A 22,262-nucleotide genomic window follows, 5' to 3' on the forward strand; every position below is an offset into this window, starting at 1 on the left:
TCGTAAAATGGGGCAAACGTTTCTTAACAAGAGTCTCGCTTAAAAACAAAAAAAAATGGGGCTCAGTTGTGGTTGTAAGTTGAGGGCTACCTATAACAAACATTGAGTTCCCAACATTTCAACCTTGAGCTACACAACTGCCAACTAGGAGAGCCTTTGCACAACTCTGTCAGGAGCTGGATGTGTCTTGGTCTGGATTAGAAGGCCCTCTTCATTGTCATGGGTATTCTAGTCACTTCCAACTGGACTACTGTAACACATTATCCATGGGCTGCCCTTGAAGCCCTCTCAAAAATTACAAGTGATCCAAAATACATTAGCACAAGTAGTAAATGTATGTTTAGGTATGCCCAGGTAACACCACTCATTTCCAAACTACAATGGCTTCCTATATTTTCCAGGTGCAATTCAAGGTCAGTGGGGTCCATAGTGCTCTCTGAGCTTGGTTGTTGCTAGTACTGATGATGTTACCTAGTTTGGATAATGAAATGTCTGCAAGAAAGCAACCAAGCACAGACATTCCATTACCCTAGTACACAGGTCTGCAACCCGCGGCTCCGGAGCCGCATGCGGCTCCGGAGCCGCATGCGGCTCTTTCAGCCGTTTCCTGCGGCTCCCGGTCCTCTGCCATATGCAGTCCCAAAAAAAAGCGGGACTAAAAAAGTTCAACCAATCAATTCAAATATGCAGGGTAGGTGCATATCTTGCCTTGGCTCTACTCTTCAGTCAAACCTTGTTCTGCGCATGTGCGCATGGACGTCCATGCGCACATATTTTTTGCGGCTCCCAGTTTTTCCTTTTGTGAGGGAACCGGTTCCGAGTGGCTCTTTCACTGTTTGAGGTTGCTGACCCCTGCCCTAGTAGATAACATTATCAGTGCAAGTGATGTGTAGTTTGCTCTAGTTCTCCTGCTTAAGCAGGGGGCTGCACTAGAAGACCTGGAAGTCCCTTCCAGCTCTATGCTATGCTATGCTATGCTATGCTATGCTATGCTATGCTATGCTATGCTATGCTATGCTATGCTATGCTATGCTATGCTATCCTATGCTATCCTATGCTATGCTATCCTATTCCACTCCATTCTTTCATAATTCTATTCTATTCTATTCTATTCTATTCTATTCTATTCTATTCTATTCTATTCTATTCTATTCTATTCTATTCTATTCTATTCTATTCTATTCTATTCTATTCTATTCTATTCTATTCTACTCTACTCTACTCTACTCTACTCTACTCTACTCTACTCTACATACAGTAGCTTGTCCTACCAATGTTGAGCATATGTGGTTTCCTCCTTAGAGAGCATCAAGGATACCTCAGTTCAACCTTGAGCTACAAATATTCTCCTTTATTGGTAATTCAAAGTCTGTTTACCACCTAGAAAGCCCTGCATCGTGCAGGACTAGGTTATTTGCAGATATTACTATTGATACTCACCCTATACCCTTCAAAAGACTGAACGTGCTTCATATTCCTTCCCTGACACAATGCCATTTGATGGGACCAGGAGACATGCGTCTCAGTTGTGACACCTGCTTTCTGGAATGATCTTCCCCCTGCAAACTCCCACCTATGCCGCCCAGAACTTTAATGCATGCGGGGGTGGGTTTGTTTTTTTCCCCCATTCATGTCAACAGAAGGAGACCCTTCAGGAACCCTGATACTTCCTCTGAAATGGATGGAGCAGCTGGGAGACTTAAAGTACACATCAAAGCTGTTTCACTGCAAGGGAATGCGTATAAATCTGAACTCTGTTAAATATGTCCAGGAGGTCAGACTCCAGTATTTCCAGCCATTCGCTCTGGTACATTTACAGTTTCATGATTTACAACAGAATAAAATGTTGTTATCTATTTCAGAGGGGAAACGTCCTGGTGAGTGACAAATGGTTCCCAGATGAAAGCATCGCCTTCTCCTGCGATGAGGGCAGCAGAAGCTTTAGCTCTGTCCGTCAAACACTAACGGCCCCTCATTCTCCGCTTCCAGATACCACTAGGTAATGATGCTAGATCAGAGCATCATTTTTTGGGGAGAAACCCTTGGAGGCAATAGCGAAGAGCCAGAGAAAGGCGTCAACACGTTAAGTGGGAAAAGGATCACCACAAACTCCTTCACTGCATTTCAAGGTCATAAAAAGCCACTGAAATGTCAATGGATGTTCTTCCCTCAGCCCAGCTCTCTGGTTTCAAGTCAACGGTTCTTTTAGGAAGATGATGGCTCAGCTGACTGTTTTAGTTCAAGGAAAGGTAAAGCTGTCTCTTATCCAGTTAGGTCTGACTCCAGCAGGCAGCGCTCATCTCCATTTCTTAGCTGAGGGAGCCAGCATTGTCCGAAGATGCTTCTGTGGTCATGCGGCCAGCATGACTATATACCTGTGGTGGCGAACCTATGGCACATGTGCCCCAGGTGGCACGCAGAGCCCTCTCTGTGGGCACGTGCAACGTCACCCCAGTCCTAGGCCTTCAGCTGGGTTTTATAAAACCTTTTTGCTTTAGGCCTCCACCACCGTGTGCAAAAAAAAAAAAAGGTTCAATCAATCAATTTCAACTTTTCATGGAAAAAAAAGATCTTGCAAAGTTGGAATTGATTGCTTGAACTTTTTAGTCCCACCCAGTCTGCTGTTACCACTGCAGCCACGCCCACCCAATGGGCCACGCCCACCCAGCACCCGATGATACATAAGTGGGTTTTGGGTTGCAGTTTGGGCACTCGGTCTCTAAAAGGTTCACCATCACTGCTATATACCAAGGCCAGAGATGGGATTCAAATATGTGAACAACCGGTTCTTTGTGTGGATGCCACTTCCAGAACTCCTTTCTGGGCCTGGGCAACCAAAAATTAGCTACCGGTTCTGCCAAACTGGTGCGAACTAGCTGAATCCCACCACCAACCGAGGTTCATGGAATGCTGTTCGTCCTACCAAAGCGGTACTTATTTATCTACTTAGATTTGTATGCTTTCCAACTGCTTGGTGGGCAGGAGCAGGGTCCAGCACATGAACTCACCCCATCACGCGCCGTTTGGGTCTCAAAGCTGGCCTGTCAGCTTCCCAGCTAACTAGCTCAGCATCCTTAACCACTGAGCCATTGTGCCTCCCCTTAATTCAAGCAAAGCCTTATTATTAGTAAACTAGCCTGGGAGACAGGGCGGGAAGAATCCGTAGGGAGAAATAATCAAAAACCCATTTACCAGCGAAGCAAAATCTCTGGCCATCCAGGACAACAAGAGCTCTGGAAGGTTGCTGACATCCACTCCGCCTGGCCCGTTCAAGTCATCCACCGGTGTGTCGTTGAAGTTTCCACACGCTCCACACATCTTCCCTGCCAAAGCTGGGATGGCAGATACAGCTACTCTGCGATTTGGACCAAATGTTATTTGAACCTGAGGTGTCTGCAGGACAATCACATCACCGGTCAAGTCAAACTTCACTGAGTTTGTGATCTGGAGTGGGACTTTCACCGGCAACCCATTCACCTGGAACACACGAGCAGAGACCAGCAAAGTTAGATGGAGAGGCAGGGAAAATATCTAGTGGTGCAAAATTCTCCTCCAAAGGCTTAAGTTAAGAATGGAAACTATGCAAGCTTGATGGGATTTTATCTGCAGAACAGGAGCAGGCTACTTGGCAGCTTGTAGTTGGTTTCGGATCATAATTGCTATAATTCTCTATCAACTGCAGTGTGTAGCACTAAGGATCTTCTCAAACCCAGGTACCAGTAGAGAAAACAGTGAAAAACAACAACAGAGACCTAATTGTTAAGAGCCATAGATCCGAGTTGGTCAATCTTTGGAAATTAAGTCACCCAGACTCACTTAGTTGAGTTGGCAGCTATAGAAATGGAATGAATAAATAAAATTAAGGGGGCACATTTGGGATTTTTAGCACATGCTACACCAGGGGTGTCAAACTGCCAGTTGCATCATACAGAGGCCATGCCCACCCAGCAATGTGAAAAAAGCCACGATATGTCACGACACATCACGTGACGAGTTTGACACCCATGTGCTACACCATTCTCACAAAATGGGTGACTACTGCAAATGGCTGCAGTAACGTTAGGCAGAACCAGACCCAAGGGATCAGAGACAAAACAGGGCCAGGGTTTTTTTTAACACACCAAGCCTTGCCTGGTCACCCAACAGTCTCCCTCCACTGCTCATTACATTATGTCCAGGCAAAAGGGAGAACAAGGCATTTAGCTAAACCTCCCTATCCTCTTATCCTACCCTATCTACCAGGAACTGTGATGGCACAGTGGTTAGAATGCAGTATTGCAGGCAAACTCTGCACAGAGCCAGAAGTTCAATCCTGATGGGGCTCAAGGTTGACTCAGCCTTCCATCCTTCTGAGGTCAGTAAAATGAGGACCCAGATTGTTGGGGGCAATGTGCTGACTCTGTAAACGGTCCAGAGAGTGTTGTAAAGTGCTGTGGGGTGTGTATAAAAGTCTAAGTGGTATTGCTAGTGCTATTTTCTGAACCCCGTACACAAACATTAGAATCATCTTACCTGACCCCCAGGCTACTATGATTTCTGTGGTAGCAAACCATCCCTGCCCCCTTCCCCACAATGCAATGTGGGTTTGACTTGCACAGTAGAGAACAACTCGGTTGTGTTCCGAGATAAGGTAAACTGTGACAATGTCTTAGATTACACAACTACCCTTGCAGGAGTCCCCATGAAGGGCTAAAGTACAGGGGATCCTTGACTTACAACAACGGCATTGATAAAAGTAACTTAGGACTGTTTCTCAAACTTATGACCGTTGTAGCATTCCCCCATGGTCACATGATCAAAATTCAGACACTTGGCAACTGACTCATATTTATGACGGCTGCAGTGCCCTAGGATCACGTGATCATCTTTTGCATCCTTCTGACAAGCAAAGTCACTGGGGAAGCCACGTTCACTTCACAACCGTGTTACCAACTTAACAACTGCAGTGATTCACTTAACAGCCATGATGAGAAAAGTCGTAAAATGAGCAAAACTCACTTGTCCTGCTTAGCAACATAAATTTTGGGTTGAACTGTGGTCATAAGTTGAGGACTACCTAAAACAGGTAATTGTTAGTAGGTCATTAAGAGAGACCCTTCCTTGGTTTGGTTTCCACTTACCCAAACTTCTTTCTGGTCATTCATCGTAATGAATAAAGTTTTGAAGAAGATGTACAAGGTGGCCGTGGTCGTTTGGAGAGGCGGACATGACGTGACTCTAACTATGACGCGGAACCAATCGTCGGAGAGGGTGTCGCAAAGGGAGGCCAGCTGGTAGGCTCCAGGAGCAACTACATCTCCAGACAGGCCATCGAAGGAAGAGAAATGTTGACCTGGTATCATTATGCAGCGGCCTTCAGTGGGGAAGCAACCACGTTGCCCATCTCTCACTCCGCAAGCTTCACCAGTTCCACAGCCGTAGAGGAGACAGCCCACCTCGCCAGGGCCTTGGCACGTGCAGCGCATCTTACAGTCCGGAGTGATGTATGTCTCCCCTTGCTGGGGAAAGAGAAGAAGACACCCCATGAAAACAGCCTCCCATTATTTAGAAACTGGAGCTTCATATTCTCCAGCGAGGAGAATATATGCAGACTTCTATCACATGGGTTGAGTTGTTTTTGTTTTATGAGCTTTTATTATTTTATTTTATTTTTTTTAAAAAGCAAGGATTAGTTTTGTTTTCTACAATTCAAGAAAGAGCATCGCCAAAAGAATAATAAGATTATGAGCAACAATAAATGGAGGGGGGTGAAGTTCAAGATGTTACCAAATTACATGGTTGACATCAACCAGAAGCAATTGTAAACATCAAACACCATCTGCAATATGTAATTTAATAAAAGCGAGGCAATCGGGGCAGCGTTATTATTTCGTGCATTACTCAAAATTATGAGTTCAGCCAATTTGGAAAGAGACCGAAAGAAAGAAAAATGAAGATATAATGGCAATGCAGAAAAATCATCAGGGTTGGATATGCAGATGGCTGCAAAGCACCAATGTTTTGGGTTGAATACTCCTATCCAGGGAACTGAATTTTCCATTAAATTTTAAGCAAAACGTACGTGCATCTCTCTCTCTCTCTCTCTCTCTCTCTCTCTCTCTCTCTCTCTCTCTCTCTCTCTCTCTCTCTCTCTCTCTCTCTCTCTCTCTCTCTCTCTCTCTCTCTCTCTGTGTGTGTGTGTGTGTGTGTGTGTGTGTGTGTGCATGCCACCATTCACACATTTGTAGCTTTTATTCTGCACATGAGGGATGAAAAATGTGCTTCAGGTTGAAAGGCGGCTCTTGAAATCAGAGCAAAAAGACTGAATTCCATTTATGGAGTCCATATACTTTGGCTGTTGTACAGCATGATCACCGCCATCATTCATAAGAGTTGTTTGTGGCTCAGTTCTTTTATTGCTCTGCTATGAAACTGCTCCAAGGGCAATATAACCAGCAGAGTGTGGTATCATTTCCTAAAATAGCAAATTCAGGTGGTGAGTTACGAGAGGAATCAAGCCAAAATGAGTCTGCTGTGGTGGTTACATGCATGGAGAAATTTCAGAGCTGAAAAAGCTTAAGAATGGAATAAAACCCTTGGCCCTTCCCCCAACCCCCATCTGAATGAATAAATGAATGAATAAACAAAGAACGAAAGAAACAAATCTGAATTAACTCAAGCATGCTTAGTAGCAAGAGAAGACGATGGGTTGCCCACCAATCAGTTAACCAAGATGGACAGAGGATTCATTAAATACAGTTTCCTTTCTTAATCCAGATGTGGAAATTTTTAGATTGCTATGTGGTTTAACTCCGGGAACAGTTTAACAAAAGTCAAAGTTGGGTCTTATATTGGTCATACCATACTGGCCACTATTTGATCTTTTTTTTGTTTTTTTAAACTATACCTTCCAGACACTTTTGGCCAGGATTGGGCACAGGATATGGGCAAAAGTGTCCAGTTAGGTCACCATGGTGTGTGAACCGATCTCCATCCATTTTGAAAATACATATTGCATGTGCATTTCAAATATCTCACAGGCTGCCACAAAGATGAGAGGGGTCAACCTATTGTCCGAGGCACCTGAAGGCTGGACAAGAAGCAATGGATGGAAACTAATCAAGGAGAGAAGCAACCTTAAGGAGAAGTTAAGGAGAAATTTTGTGACAGTGAGGACAATTAACCAGTGGAACGGCTTGCCTTCAGAAATTGTGGGTGTTCCATCACTGGAGGTTTTCAAAAAGAGACTGGAAAATCATTTATCTGAAATGGCATAGGGCAGGGGTGTCAAACTCGCAACGTCACGTGACGTGTCGCGACATATCGTGACTTTTTTTTGCCATTGCCGGCAATGGGGTGGGCACGGTTTTGCTATGATGCATCCAGCCTGCGGGCCGGCAGTTTGACACTCCTGCTTGAGCAGGGGGTTGGACTAGAAGACCTCCAAGGTCCCTTACAGCTCTGTGTATTCTGTTATTGCCCAGGCTTGATGGATTTGGGTTTTAAAATTTTCTCACTTTATTGCTTTATTGTATTCTTACTTTATTGCTCTGTACACCGCCCTGAGTCCTCCGGGAGAAGGGCGGTATATAAAACAAACAAACAAACAAACAAACAAACAAACAAATAAATAAATAAATAAATAAATAAATAAATAAATAAATAAATAAATAAATAAAACAGTCAAAGCTTCAATCACCCCACCATGACTGACACTTTAATATTTTCCACCCTATCCCTGGAACTCTCCATTTAAGGACAGTAGTTGATTTCTGGGAGAGAGGGGTAGTCCAAACTTTTTTGTTTTGTTTTGTTTTTGGGTTTTTTTTAAAGCTTTCTCACCAGGATGAGTCTCCCATCAAACCAGCATCCACACTGTTCTGTGTTCACACAGGCTGCTCCGTTTGCCCATGTTCCCACGTTGCAGACGCAGCCTTCGACGCACGGATCCACACACACGAGATTTCCTGCACAGGTTCTCTTGCAGTTCCGCACACAAGGCTCATAATGGGTGCCAGGCAGGCAGTTCAGAGCAGCTGTGGAGTAAAGTTCAATTATATGAGGAAGCTAGTAGAAGGGATTTGAGACCTGAAGCCTTTTTTTCTATGGAGAGTTAGTGTTAGGGTCAGAGCAGAAACGAAAAATGAGGAATGAATTTTTCCAGCCAACATCTCGTAATTTACTGTGGCATGTCATCAGCATTATCATCATCATCATCATCATCATCATCCAACTGTATAGGCTTCTTGTTCCTTATTTTCTTCCAGAATCCCACTTAGGAGACATTAGAGTACGTGCCTTTTGGACAGTTCCATAATAGCAATAGCAATAGCACTTAGACTCATATACCGCTTCATACTGCTTTACAGCCCTCTCTAAGCGGTTTACAGAGTCAGCCTATTATGGCCCCCAACAATCTGGGTCCTCATTTTACCGACCTCGGAAGGATGGAAGGCTGAGCCAACCTTGAGCCGGTCAGGATCGAACTGCCAAACTGCAGTCAGCCGGCAGTCAGCAGCAATAGCCTGCAGTGCTGCACTCTAACCACTGCGCCACCACAGCTCTTGGAGAAAATAATGTCTGCTTAGTGCAAATCAATATTTTTAAACTTGGCAACTTGAAGATGGACTTCCAAGCAGCATGACTGGTTGGGTAATCTTGGGAGTGGAAGTCCGCACATCCTCAAGTTGCCACAGTTGAGAAACACTGACCTAAATGTTGACACTATTCGTGCAGAATGAATTGTTTGATCATTTCCTTGTAGTCTCCCTCTGCATACTTTACATACTGTAGCTAACTTTAGTTTGTTGAATAAGCCCTAGAATCATCCACCAACCATGACTTACATGCCGTAATAGTTCAATTCGCCATCCATAGTAGTAGGGTTCCCGTGGCAGGTAAGACCAGTGTGAACTTACCATGGTCCAGAAAAGAAAGTGTCCTTTTGTTTTGGGTATGCAGTCCTAAAACAGCAACTTAAAATATGGCTATGCCTATTTTAAGAACTTTAAAGCGCAGGTATACATGTACCTGTGTGTCCAAGCTTAGGACTGTGGCATGCAGAGTTGTCTCTTTATGCTTGGATGGATAGGATCATTACCTCCCCCCAAGGAAATTAGCCTGACAAAAGGTCTCTCTTTGGTATGAGCAGAAGCTGCCCTTTGGAAGCTATTAGCGAAACGCTTCTGGAGAGCCGTTTGCAGCATTGCAAGCTGCTTTTTACACTTTTCCCCATAATCTCACAGCTAGTTATAGAGAGTCAGTTTGGTGCAGTATTTAACACATAAGGCTAGAAACCAGGAGACTGTGAATTTCAGTTTTGCCTTCGGCACAAAGCCAGCAAGATGACCTTGGGCCAGTCATACCTTCCCAGCCCCGAGAAGCAGGCAATGGGAAGCCACTTCTGAAAAACCCTCCCAAGAAAACTGCAGGGCTTAGTAAGGCAGTTGCCAGAAGTCAGCACTGATCTGAAGGCACACACAAACACACCCAGGCATACTGGTTTGCTTCTTCACATGTTTTATGGCCATTTCTCAGCCCTGGGATTCACAGATGGCTCTCGGATTTCCCCCCCCCCACACACACACACACTTTTTATTATCCCCACTCCACTCTCTCAAACCACCTTGCCAAATTTCAGCGATCAACTACCTGGAAATGGAGTTTAAAAAGTCCTCTCTTTGTAGCAAAACAAAAAAAACACCCCAATATTAGCATGGTATACAAAACCTCTACAATCCCTGGAACCATAGTCTCATCTATTCAATGACATCACCATGTTTTAAAAGAGGGGACCACCTCTCTACCTCCATTTTACAGCTCTCCAAGGCTGGTTACTGTATTGACTCATTTACTGGACTTAGGCCAAATAAAATCATGAATAAATCAATGGGGAGGGTTCCTATTACATGCTAAGCCTTTTTTTAAAAAAAAATTCTACTAAGTTGGAAAGTACTAGATTATCATGCTGGGCAAACGAAGCCTCTGGCTCTTTAGAAGATTGGATTAAACATTAGGGGTAGGTAAGCACCACGTGAAAACCCTCCATCTTGACTTACAGCAATGGGTAAAAGGTCTCCATTCATCAATGGTGGCCCCAGCCACTTGACAAGCTGTTGCATAGGCCTGCAAACTTTGGCAGAGAGATTCTGTCGCTCCATAACTGGAACACATCCTGGCCACACAGTACTTTAAGAAGGGCTCTGGGTTCACGATGGCATGACATCTACTGAATGGACCTGGAGCCACTTGGATCAAGCCACAGTACTCGTTGCCTTGGAATGCTGCTTCAAGACTGCTGTCACAAGGAGAGCATTTATCCTTGCAGCCTTCCAAGCATTGGCCACCTTCAATTTTCCAAAAGTTTGCAAACTCAATCAAATCCTGGGCTGGCCTCCCACTGGGCAAGATGAATTCGTCATTCTTGTCCTTGTTGAAGTTGCCACAAAGCCCTTTCAGGAGGCCCTGGTAGGTACCAGGTACAGATACTGCCACCAAATCGTTGTGGTCGTAATAAACCCGCAGACCGTAATTGCTACGAACTAGCACAACTTTTCCCTCTTGTCTCACCGAGACATCTCCAAAGTCAGCTGGCAAGCGAAGACGCTCTCCGTTGACCTGGGCAACAAGATGCAAGAAACAAGACTGAGTCCAGTGTATCTATTTGCATTTTGTCTCTATTCAGGGTAGAGTTGGTGTGATTGGATGGAGCTAAGAATTTACCAGCCAGATGCCCTTCCAGATGCCTATGCAGAGTTTGCAGCAGATATTTTTTTTCTTTGCGCCCAAGCAGGGAAACATCTGTCTGTACCTAGGATTGAACTCTGAATCTTCCATGTGGAAGGTGAGCATCTTCACCACTAGGCCACCACACCACTGGAATGAATGAACTACAGGTAATCCTCAACATACAGCCACAACGGAGCCCCAAAGTTCAGTTGCTAAATGAGAAATTTGTTAAGTGGCTTTAGCCCCATTTTACAACCTTTATTACTTCTTACTTGTTAAGTAAATCACTGCAGGTGTTAAGTTAGTAACCTGGTTTGTTAAGTGAATCTGGTTTCCCCACTGACCTTGCTTGTCGGAAGGTTGCAAACTTATTCCTGACAGTTAGAATAATTACGGTAACCAGCGGAACAACCTGCCTCCAGAAGTGGTGAATGCTCCAACATTGGAAGTTTTTAAGAAGAGACTAAACAGCCATTTGTCTGAAATGGTATAGGGCTTCCTGCCTGAGCAGGGGGTTGGACTAGATGGCCTCCAAGGTCCCTTCCAACTTATTATTATTATTATTATTATTATTATTATTATTATTATTATTATTATTATTATTATTATTATTGTTGTTGTTGTTGTTGTTGTTGTTGTTGTTGTTGTTATTTGCATAGTCAGCCAGATGTTCAGACTGGATTTGGCATTTTTGTCTACCTATCGAGTCCTTACCAAGGACCTGCGATAGGCAGATGTGGATGTTTGATGGTATTACAGATATCGTCACAGAATAGAAGCAGTTCCTAGTAAGGCCGCCTTTTGCAATTGACTAATGGCGAATTTGTTAATGCCAATGGTGTTCAAGTGGTGCTCCAGTTGTTTTGGGATTGCACCCAAGGCGCCTATTACTATTGGTACTCCCCTTGCTTGCCTTTGCCACAGTTGTTCTATTTCTATCTGTAGATCTTCGTATTTTGTTATCTATTTGTTCTATCTATTGTTCTATTTGTAGGTCTTTGTATTATTATTATTATTATTATTATTATTATTATTATTATTATTATTATTATTATTATTATTATTATTATTATTATTATTATTATTATTATTATTATAATACATGACCGCTCATCCTTTTCTCCTTTAGGGGTCAAGCCAACATGGGTAAAACAAATCTGCATTTAGAATAAATATGTGCTAACTTCTGAAAGGTGTGTGGAGTGCTTTGCTTGAAAGAAAGTTTGCACAAAGTACCCACTGAAAGACACTTTGTGATACAATGTGCTATTCCCCCCTCCCTCCCACGCACATGCTCCTAAAATGGGAGGCACGTTGGCAGGTCACTTTGCTCCAGATTGTTCAAAGGACTCATCCAGCATGCCAGGAGCCAGAAGAAGTCCCAGAAGCACAAGAAGCAGCTTGTTGAAGCGAATGCAACCATCTCCACAACAAGGAGCTCAATGTCTCCATGAGAAGCACCTTGTTGAGGTAAAGGATGGCAGGGTTAATCTACAGTATGTCACGCACCCAGTTAGAAAGAGATAGAGGAGTTTGTTTTTACAAGATAAATAATAATAAGTTGGAAGGGACCTTGGAGGTCATCTAGTCCAACCCCCTGCTCAGGCAGGAAACCCTATACCATTTCAGACAAATGGCTGGCCAGTCTCTTCTTAAAAACTTCCAGTGTTGGAGCATTCACCACTTCTGGAGGCAGGTTGTTCCACTGGTTAGTTGTTCTAACTGTCAGGAAGTTTCTCCTTAGTTCTAGGTTGCTTCTCTCCTTGACTAGTTTCCATCCGTTGCTTCTTGTCCTGCTTTCAGGTGCTTTGGACAATAGCTTGACTCCCTCTTCTTTGTGGCAGCCCCTGAGATATTGGAACACTGCTATCATGTCACCCCTCACCCTTCTCTTCATTAAACTACACATACCCAATTCCAGCAACCGTTCCCTATATGTTTTAGCCTCCAGTCCCCCAATCATCTTTGTTGCTCTTCTCTGTACTCTTTCTAGAGTCTCGACATCTTTTTTACATCGTGGTGACCAAAACTGGATGCAGTATTCTAGGTGTGGCCTTACCAAGGCATTGTAAAGTGGTATTAGTACTTCACGTGATCTTGATTCTATCCCTCTGTTAATGCAGCCTAGCACTGTGTTGGCTTTTTTAGCAGCTGCAGCCCACTGCTGGCTCATATTTAAGTGATTGTCCACTAGGACTCCGAGATCTCTCTCACAGTTGCTACTATTGAGCAAGGTACCACCTATACTATACCTCTGCATTTGATTTTTCCTGTCTAAATGTAGAACCTTACTTTTTTCACCATTGAATTTCATTTTGTTAGATAGTGCCCAGTGTTAGAGTCTGTCCAGATCCTCCTGTATCTTAAGCCTATCTTCTGGAGTATTGGCTATTCCTGCCAGCTTGGTGTCGTCTGCAAATTTGATGAGTTCCCCAAGTTATCCAAGTTTGTTTCATTCCATAAAAACCTTATGGGAGAAATCATCTGGGATCCTTCCTCCCCACGATCAGGAAAATCGATGGGGACCCATTTTGGGTTTTGCCGATTTGATAGATTTGTTGTTATGAGAAATGGCTAGTATATATTATTAGTTGTTTGTTATTACATTATTCTACTGAGGCAAAAAAAGGGTCAAAAGTCAGTGATTTTGCCTTTCCTTTTGCCCCTTTCCATACACTCTTTCCCTCTTTCCCTTCTCCTCCCCTCTTTCCCCACTGTTTTCATTTTTTCTTTGTATTTCTGTATTTTATACTTTGATAAACTAATAAAAAAAAATCGAACCTCAAAGGAAGATTGACTGGGGCCCTTTCCTGTATATTTGGCACGGAAAAGACTCACCAGAATTTCCCAGGCTTTGTGTCTTCGAAGAACTACATCATAGCCAGAAACCTGAATCTTGACTTCCTCGATGCCGGTAGTTCCAGCTGACAGGACGATGGAGAATTTGTGCCGCTCGTCACTTTGGGCAAGTATGTAGGAGCAAAGGGCGGGCAGCAAATATTGCACACCATCAAAGGTGACATAATTCCAGCCATCCAGGACATAACAGGTGCCCGGTTCTCTGGGGAAACAAACTGGGACATCGTTCACCACTTTGCAGAAGTCCTCATCGTAGCAGAAGTCGTGACACTGAACCGTTCCATCTTCCATACATCGGCAGCGTTTCCGACAGAAAACATTGGAGAAGAATTCCTCTCCTTTTTTGTAGAAGACGCCCTCAAATTCACAGACACATTCCCGGAGTGGGACACACTGGCTCCCGCTCAAGATGAACCCCGGATTACAGATGCAACCTTCACCACAAGGTGCCTTGCACATCAGGGGAAGCTGTGGGTTTTCACAGGTAGCAGCGCAACGGGTCCCACAAAGTTCATACTGAGAGTTAACTGGGCAGGGTTGAGCTAGATAAGGAAAAATAAGGAGATGATCAAGCAAAGGATCAGAGCGTTTGAGCAAACTATGCTGTCCACAGCGGAACTGAACAGATAGTCCTCAACCTATGACCACAACTGAGCCCAAAATTTCTGTCGCTGAGCAAAACATTTGTGAATTGAACTTTGCCCCATTTTAGGAGCTTTCTTGCCATGGTTGTTAAGTGAATCACTGCACTTCTCAAATTAGTGCCACGGTTGTTAAGTGAATCTGGCTTCCCCATTGACTCTGCTTGTGGGAAGGTCTCAAAAGCGGATCTTCTGACACCCCCCTCCCCCGGGACGCTGCAACCATCATAAACATGAGTCAGTTGTCGAGCATATGAGTTTTGATCACGTAACCATGGGGATGCTGCAGTGGTTGGTAAGGGTGAAAAATGGTCATATTTACTGGTCAAAATTGCTTTTTTTCAGCGCCGTTGTAACCTTGAACAGTCACTACATGGGCTGTTATAAGTTCAAGGACTACCTATATTAGGTGAACCTAGTCCTTACAACCAATGTCAACAGCAAAAGTTTAAATGGATTATGCTCAACAGGCACAGAGAAATGAAGCTGAAATATTCTTCATTTTGTGACAAGGAATTCAATGTGAAGTCTGGAAACTACAGCCATATGCAGCTCCTGGATCAACATTTAATCCAGCATAGATGAGGTGGTTAGATTAAAAAGAGAGAAGACTCTTCCATCAAGCACTATGGGAGAGATTAATGTTGGCAGAAGATTAATTAATCATATTCATTGCCTCTGTGAGATAGTTTTGTATTATAAGTTCTCATAAATATGTTTAAAGAACAAGATCACCTGCAGCTTTAGCCACTCAGCTTGCAGTTTACTGATGAACAGAAATATTACAAAAATAATCTTTGGCATAACTGTAGTTATCATAACCTCTAGGTCAGGTGATCAGCATAGATAGCAGCTCCAATCCAATTCAGCTGAAATACCCGAGTTGCATTAACTATTGAAATTTCTCAAGGCACTTTAGCTCAACAGCAGTAACTGTGAGAGGCATCTTGGAGTCCTAGTGGACAGTCATTGAAATATCAGCCAGCGGTGTGCAGAGAAATAGATTACACAAAGAGTTAATACCACTTTATCACACTTTAGTAAGACCATGCTTGGAATTTTGCATCCACTTTTGGTCGCCATGATATAAAAAAGATGTTGAGATTCTAGAAAGATTGGAGAGAAGAGCAACAAAGATGATCAAGGGACTAGATTAGAGGCTAAAACATAGGAAGAATGGTTGCTGGAATTGGGTAAGTCTAGTTTAACGAAGAGAAGGACAAGGGGTGACATGATAGCAGTGTTCCAATCTCAGGGGCTGCCACAAAGAAGAGGGAGCCGAGCTATTCTCCAAAGTGCCTGAAGGCAGGACAAGAAACAATGGATGGAAACCAATCAAGGAGAGAAGCAGCCTAGAACTAAGAAATTTCCTGACAGTTAGAACAATTAATCAACGGAACAACTTGCCTCCAGAAGTGGTGGATGCTCCAACACTGGAAGTTTTTAAGAAGAGACTGAACAACCAATTGTCTGAAATGGTAATAGGGTTTCCTGTCTGAGCCGGGGGTTGGACTAGAAGACCTCCAAGGTCCCTTCCAACACTGTTATTCAGTTGCTCTCTTTGACTCACCTCCTTCAGCCAAACCCTCTAATGCTTCGAGTTCAAACTTACGGCAGAAGCTTTCAGTCCTCCAATTCTTCAAAGGGAAACTTCTGTATTGACAGGCAGCTACATAAGAAGCAATAACGTCACACCAAATGTTCTTCTGTCCCTGAACTTCACAGGTCTTTCTGACACACTCATCAAAGTAGGGTGCAGGTGGAATGGCCCCATAACAGGAAGCGAAGGGTCCATCGGGCCGGCTCAACAACCCACAGAATGAATCTGTTTGGTATCTTTCTAGTTCAGCGGATGAGCAGGGAGGACAATTTGGGGAACAGCCTGGAGAGCAGCTTACAAACCAATTTTCCCCGTATTCTTGCAATGTGTCATCAGCAAGGTTTCCATTGGCGTTTCCACACATCCCGCTCAGTTGTCCTGCATAGTTCTCGGGCACAGTTGTTTCAATGTTCAGGTTTCCCCTGATGAATCTGACCACTATGTCAAAATCCGTCATAATGACAAATTGGACCTCGTCAGAATTAACCTTAATATTCTCCTCATAGTTGAAAGGCAGATTTACCGGGTTGCCATCCACCTGAATAAAAGAGAGAATTTAATTTTGTTTCTCTTCAAATTAAACTAAACAAAACCCCAATTTCCCAGCTATTGTAGTGCTGGAAAAAAGAAATGTTTGGAAATAGAATCTAAACCAGGGGTCTTCAAACTTGGCCCTTTTATGACTTGTGGACTTCAACTCCCAGAATTCCTCAGCCAGGCACGCTGGCTGAGGAATTCTGGGAGTTGAAGTCCACAAATCATAAAAGGGCCAAGTTTGAAGAGCCCTAATCTAAACAAAGAAAGGTATGTAGGAAGCAGGAGATACAGGTATTTGAATGTTGACCTTTAAGATTTTCTGCTTTCCCCAGAATGAACTAGATTAATCAATGTAATTCAGTCTACGAAATACAGAGTAAATTACACAGGTTGAAAAATCCAGCCTTTCTTGCTACAGAACCAGAACACTTTTAAACTTAAGATTGCATATATTTCTAAACAACACTTAAACACACACTGCCATTAAATATGGGTAGATATGTAATTGCCTGAAGATCACATGTGCCTCCTCAGATTAAGTGTTGTAGTCCCCAGTGGGCCCGTTAGGATCATATTGCTGAAATTCAATTCTATAAAATAGTAATTTTCAGCAACATAGTATATGACCCATTTGTAAAGAATGAAACCCCAAATATGCATGTTAATATTCTGGGAGGATCAATAAACCACTTTTCCGTTATTAAAAAAACCAACTACACTCAAACCCCAGTATAAAATATCAGCTGTGCCTATCTGGCAATATAATCATATCATAAGCCATGCTAACCCAAGCCAAAAAATTATAATAATAGTAATAATTAACACCTACTGCAAAATTTGCAAACCCTACAAGGGCAGTAAATGTTATGTTTAATAAGTATTTTAAATTTTTACCCTGCCCTTTTTTTTATCGACAGTCAATCTGATTACTGAATTAACCACTTTTCCTAGCTCTATGTGATATGTTGATCTGGAAATTAACCCAATAGTCTGGTTTCACAGAAAGCCCGAATGGAAACATTAAATCGGAACCCCCCCAAAAAACGACAACACTATCCAAAGTTAAAACAAACCTAGATTAGCATGTCATGCAAATGCAGAAGTTAGATCTTAAATTGGCCTGGTTCAACATATTGAGTGAAAAAGTCTTACCTGCACTTGATCGTTATGTACAGTAATGTTTTTTCCATACACTTTTAATGTAACCGCACGGCCTTCAGGAGCTGGGCTGTTTTGAGCTGAGAGGTCAAACGGTGTGAGACCAAGCTTGGGAAGGAAGACTTTAGACAATTGGTAGACGCACTTGCCCTCAAACCTATAGTTGTGCCCGTCAAAGGTGATGTATTCATAGTTTCCCGTGGAGATGCAGGTAGAAGAGCTAGCGTAGCATCCGCGGATTCCATTGACCACTTTGCACTGCTGCCCAGTTTGGCAGGAAGCTGGGGTGCACACCACAACACCAAACCTGGGATCACACTTACAGCGCAAAGCGCAGTCCTTGTCCCAGAATTCTTCGTCTGGCTTGTAGTAGACGCCATTGTGAGAGCAACCACAGCTTTCTATGGGCACACATTTGTCAATGCTAAGGACGTAGCCCTCGTTACACTGGCAGGTTTCCACACATTCCAATGTGCAAATCACAGGTGAGTTGAGGGAGGAACAAGTCGCTGGACATCTACTTCCACAAGACACATGGTGGCTATTTTCAGGACAAGGGACAGCTGTGAAAGGAAGTGAAAGGAAGTAAGTATGATTTTCTCATTGTCTAAATTCCACGTAGCCAACCACCTTTTCTATACATCTTCCACACTTTGGACAGTTATCTTCATGAGTCTTTATGCTCTTCTACATTGATACATACCCACCTGTGCCCCTGAAACCTAAGATTTCCTGCTTCAGAAAGCAAGGCCGCCAACTATTGATCTCCTCAGCCTTGTTAAGATCTCCTATTTAAGAAGATACAGTAGTCCTTGACTTACAGTACTTCATTTAGTGACGGTTCAAAGTGAAAAAAGTGACTTGTGACCATTTTTCACACGACTGTTGCAGCATCCCCATGGTCATGGGATCAAAATTCAGATGCTTGGCAACTGACTCATATTTACGACGGTTTCAGTGTCCTGGGGAGGGTGTCATGTGATTCCCTTTTGCAAACTTCTGACAAGCCAAGTCAAGGGGGAAGCCAGATTCACTTAACAATTGCAGTGTTTCCCTTAACAACTGTGGCAAGAAGTGTTGTAAAATGGGGCCAAACTCGCTTAACAAATGCCTCACTTAACAACAAAAATGTTGGGCTCCGTTGTCGTCATTAAGTCGAGAACTGCCCATATTCCTTCCAGAAGGAGAACAAAAGTTGCTTAAATGTGTTATCCACCATTTGTCTGAAATGGTATATGGTTTCCTGCTTGAGCAGGGGGCTGGACTAGAAGACCTTCAAGGTCCCTTCCAACTCTGCTATTCTGTTATTTATTTATTTAACTCAATTTGAATTTTTTTTAAAAAAATATATATATATTGGTTTTTGCTCCTCACTCACATCATGTTGGTCTTGAACTAGCTTTCATTGTTATTCATGTGGATATTAAGCTAGAACACTGTACAGACGACCAAATGTTCAGCACTTACGGCAATTGATGGGGGTTCTCCAATCCCCAACCCGGCGGCCTTTCTGATGACACGCTTGAGCATAAGAGTTCACAGCTTGGCACAGAATGGCATGGTCTCCTCCATTCATACAAACATCCAAAGCACAGTTGTCTAAGATAATGTTAGGATCTAAAACAGCGTGACAATCCTGGAAGGGTCCGTTTGAGACAGAGACGATCCCACAATAGCTATCTGTCTTGTATTTTGCAAGCTGTCGCGGGTCACATATGGGGCAGTCTCCTTTGCACTCATGGAAACAAAGTGGATCCCCATCCTCCACTGTCCAGGAAGTAGCCCAACTGATCACATCGGGCAACAGAAAACCAAGGGGGCTCCTTAGTTCATCCCCTGGCAGCTGGTTGAAGTTCCCGCAAAGTCCCTGGGTGTTTCCATAATAGCTGCTAGACAGGTGGAGGTCTACTTGCCAATTCCAGTCAAAGGTCATCAGTAGGCCAAAGTCGGTCTGCACATTGGCAAGGTTGCCACTTGAGAAGATCCGGATTTGACCTCCCAGAAGGGTTACTGGCAGGTTGAAGATCACACCGTTAACCTGTGTCGGAAAAATTGGAAAAGAAATTTGCAAATAACTGTGCTTTGGGGAAGCAAGAAGAGAGAGACAGATCAATCTGAGTTGGATTTTCCCATCAGCAAAGCAAGGAAGGACAGACTGCAAGAGAGAAACGCCATCTAGATACAGCCCTCCATTACTCCCTCCTGAAGTGAAAAGCACTATAGTTCTTGACATTTCTGTTGCTAAGTGAGACCCTTGTTAAGTGAACTCTGCCCCAATTTAGGACCTTTCTTGCCACAGTTCTATGAATCACTGCACTTCTTAAATTACGTAGTACCACAGTTGTTAAGTGGATCTGGCTTGATTTTGTTTGTCAGAAGGTTGCAAAAGGGAATCGCATGACCCCTGGACACTGCAGCTGTCGTAGATATGAGTCAGTTTCCCAGCATCTGAATTTTGATCGCTGGACCATGGGGATGCTGCAACGGCCGTTAAGCGCGGAAAACGGTCATAAGTCATTTTTTTCCAGTGCCATTGTAAATTTGAATGGTTACTAAATGAACTATTGTAAGTCAAGGACTATCTGTACTTTAAAATGACAGTGAAAAAGCTGGAAACATTTTCCTCCTATCAATTTGATTGAGAACTGCCCAGAGGTGGCTAAAAGATGGCTAGCTACTGTATATAAATGTTTTAAATAAATAGGGTAGGGGCGGAAGTATAAAGTGAATTTTCAACATAGCAATTGATAAAACTGCTCTTACCCAGACTCTGCCATTTTCTTGTTTATAGATGGTTATCTCTTGCTCATACACACGGATGTGGACATGTCGCACGTAAGAGACAGCTTTGTTACCCCCTCGGTTTTCATTCTTTATCACCACTGAGAAGGGTACAAGGCTTTGATCGATGCCGGTTGACTGACTGAGCACATAGGAACAAGTGCCTTGGAAGTCATAGCTGTAGCCATCAAAGGTATGACAATGTGGGTCCCCCCAGCACCAACAGTGTCCCTGATAGTCCGGGACACAAACAGCCTGTCCATCCTTGACCTTACATGTCTCTTTGGGACGGCAAGTCTTAACTTTGCAAGGATCTGGGGGGAAAAAAAACAGAACATAGAATCATAGATCTGAAAGAGGGCCCAGAGGTCTTCTAGTCCAAGGAAGAGACCTTATACAGTCAAATGGCTGTCCAGTCTACTTTTGAAAACTTCCAGTGATTGAGCACTTACAACTCTGCTAGGCAAACTATTCCATAGTTTAACTGTTCTTGCTGTCAGAAAATTTCTCCTAGGGTGGCTCTCTGTTTAACAAGGTTTCACCCATTACTTCTGGTGCTTTGGGGAATATGTTAATGCCCTCTTCTCTGTGATAGCCCTTCAAGTACTGGAAGACAGTTATCATGTTCCCCCCCCCCCAGACACACACACAAAATTCTTCTCTTTGATAGGCTGCAAAAAGTAGAAACTAAGTCTAGAAGAGGATCAGTATGTCTTGAAATGTATATATCTGCAGCTGGGATAATCCTGTGGTTGTCCTCACACAACATGCTTAATCTGATTTCAAAGACAGCCTGTTTTCTAGGTTGCAGAATATATTGAAGCATAAAATAGCCTGGGTTCAAATAACCAAAACTTGCACCCCATGTGAAACCACACACACACACAAATCTACCACAGATTAAAACTAACCAGGTTTAGCAAGTTGAGCAAATATAGCCATTACGTTGGTTAGTGACTTGGTTAAGCATGTTGAACAAATGTAGATTAAGTAGATTATAGACCTATGTATAAAATCCTCCCAGGTATATAAATGCTCAGAAAGGCATTCTGGGAAATAGAATCAGTGTCCCTCCCACAGTAGAATGTCTATGGAGATTCTCAGTCATCTGGGTCGTAATTATTCCAAAGGTGCCTTTTCACGAGGTAACAGGACTTTCTTGTTTTTCCTTTGAAGACGTTTCGCTTCTTATCCAAGAAGCTTCTTCAGCTATGACTGGATGGTGGACTTATACTGCTTGCAGACAGCTTGTCATTTGCATTCTTTTAGAGAGTCGTTGAGGCCACCTGGAGGTTTATCATCAGGGTCACCTGTGTAGTGCAAATGGGTGTGGAACCTTCTTGGAACTGCTGAAAGGACTGTGTTGTAGGCTGGAGATAGATAGATGACGTCCTATCCCTCCCCCTCTGTTGAGAGAGGGCTGTTCAGTTTTGACACAGATGGCCTCTTTGAGATCCCTCTTTCAAAAAGAATACAAATGACCATTCCCCTCCATCCAGTCAGAGCTGAAGAAGCTTCTTGGATGAGAAGCGAAATGTCTTCAAAGAAAAACAAGGAATCCAGTTGCCTCATGAAAAAGCCCTTTTGGGACTCCCATAGCAGCTACTGAAATTGAAACACATGCATTTCACACAACACCTACATGCAGCTTTAATCTATACCCACAGGATCATTGTCCAGCATGGCTGAACTACTGGTTACTCTCGAGACACCCTGATAAAATCATATCCTTCTTTCTCCATCCATCAAGTGCTGACAACTGAGCTGGCATCACCCATTACCGATGTTCTGGCACTGCATAATCCCATCCTTCACCACACAGGCTTCACTGGCCGTGCAAGCATGGTCTTCGCAGAAGAATCCTCCAGCTGGACTGCAGACACACTTCTCCTTGCAATTGTTTTGCAAGATGGGCACGTTAGGCTGAACGTTAGGAAAAACAACCACAGGTAAGAGAGAAGGATCCAAAATCACATATA

The 22,262-nt window shown here is 43.4% G+C and overlaps 1 protein-coding gene across 3 annotated transcripts in view; it reads right to left on the reverse strand.

Annotated features, from left to right (window-relative positions):
• Nucleotides 1-22,262, reverse strand: part of FCGBP (Fc gamma binding protein) — a 64,073-nt gene that overhangs the window by 1,340 nt on the left and 40,471 nt on the right. For all 3 annotated transcript variants that reach the window (XM_081334456.1, XM_081334457.1, XM_081334458.1), the window contains 10 exons: nucleotides 22,065-22,206; nucleotides 20,266-20,597; nucleotides 18,970-19,540; nucleotides 17,497-18,065; nucleotides 15,820-16,345; nucleotides 13,546-14,108; nucleotides 10,038-10,596; nucleotides 7,822-8,015; nucleotides 5,121-5,498; nucleotides 3,193-3,477 (listed from right to left, as the gene is read on the reverse strand). In XM_081334456.1, coding sequence (XP_081190582.1) covers nucleotides 3,193-3,477; nucleotides 5,121-5,498; nucleotides 7,822-8,015; nucleotides 10,038-10,596; nucleotides 13,546-14,108; nucleotides 15,820-16,345; nucleotides 17,497-18,065; nucleotides 18,970-19,540; nucleotides 20,266-20,597; nucleotides 22,065-22,206 — 4,119 coding nt within the window. The remainder of the gene's footprint in view (nucleotides 1-3,192; nucleotides 3,478-5,120; nucleotides 5,499-7,821; nucleotides 8,016-10,037; nucleotides 10,597-13,545; nucleotides 14,109-15,819; nucleotides 16,346-17,496; nucleotides 18,066-18,969; nucleotides 19,541-20,265; nucleotides 20,598-22,064; nucleotides 22,207-22,262) is intronic.

This window comes from Vipera berus (assembly GCF_964194415.1).
Source record: "Vipera berus genome assembly, chromosome: 9".
Taxonomy (NCBI): Eukaryota; Metazoa; Chordata; class Lepidosauria; order Squamata; family Viperidae; genus Vipera; species Vipera berus.